The 810-nt window shown below is 30.4% G+C and overlaps 1 protein-coding gene across 1 annotated transcript in view; it reads left to right on the top strand.

Moving 5' to 3' along the window:
• The window catches only part of LOC119593787 (transcription factor A, mitochondrial-like), a gene marked incomplete in the record, with an annotated part of 5335 nt that overhangs the window by 1796 nt on the left and 2729 nt on the right, over positions 1-810 (top strand). Inside the window, 1 exon segment of the mRNA XM_037942810.1 lies at positions 205-282. Coding sequence (XP_037798738.1) covers positions 205-282 — 78 coding nt within the window.

The raw sequence follows: 810 nt of genomic DNA, 5'->3' as shown, positions 1-810 counted from the left end.
ATGCATGATTTTATTCCTCTCATTTTATATGTCGCAGAAAGGTGAGTTAATTGGTTCTTGTAATATTCTTTTGTAATGTCCCATTTTACAGTATGTGGTAAACATTTGACAAAAATGGCCATCAGGTTTGTGTGAGTATTTAAGTGTGCTAAATTGGTTATCAAATTCTTTCAGAGTTGTATTTAAGTTACCAAAATTGGACTCCTGGAATGAACTGGGTTTGCCAGAGAAGAGCAAGTGGTCTTTACTTTACACTAAAGACAAAGAAGCTTATGATGTAGAGTAAGTTCTCAGTTGTGTTAGAAGTATGCATAATGGCCAGCTTGTATATGCATATTATTTCATACAACTGTAATACAAAAAAAATAGCCAGAATTTACATATGAGATGTAAAAAATTTAGTGGTGAAACCACAAGCAGAAGTAAATCTTGTCCTTGTCTTGTACTTTAGACATTTACATCTGGTCAGAAATTTCACCAATCCAAGAATTAAAATTTGTATATATATGTAACTTTGAAAGAATACACTGATATTAATGCAATATTGCAGAGCTACATTCTTAGTAAGGCATGAATAGTTTTGAAAATTCATTAAAAAGGGTAGTAAATAAGAAAAGTTAGTCATTTGGCCTGTTCATTGCAAATAAGAATTGCATGTTCATAATTTCCTATGAAGGAATACATGCGAGAGGCACAAAGTATTTCCAAATCTATTTATGTATTTACATGTTTACATATTAGAATATTTGCAAAGAGTAGAGTCTTGCACATTCTTCATAAATTCAAAATTACTGAACTATATATATTTTT

Source organism: Penaeus monodon, chromosome 32 (genome assembly GCF_015228065.2).
Source record: "Penaeus monodon isolate SGIC_2016 chromosome 32, NSTDA_Pmon_1, whole genome shotgun sequence".
Lineage (NCBI taxonomy): Eukaryota > Metazoa > Arthropoda > Malacostraca > Decapoda > Penaeidae > Penaeus > Penaeus monodon.
Note: the sequence above shows the minus strand (reverse complement) of the source record. Positions and strands in the feature narration are given on the sequence as shown.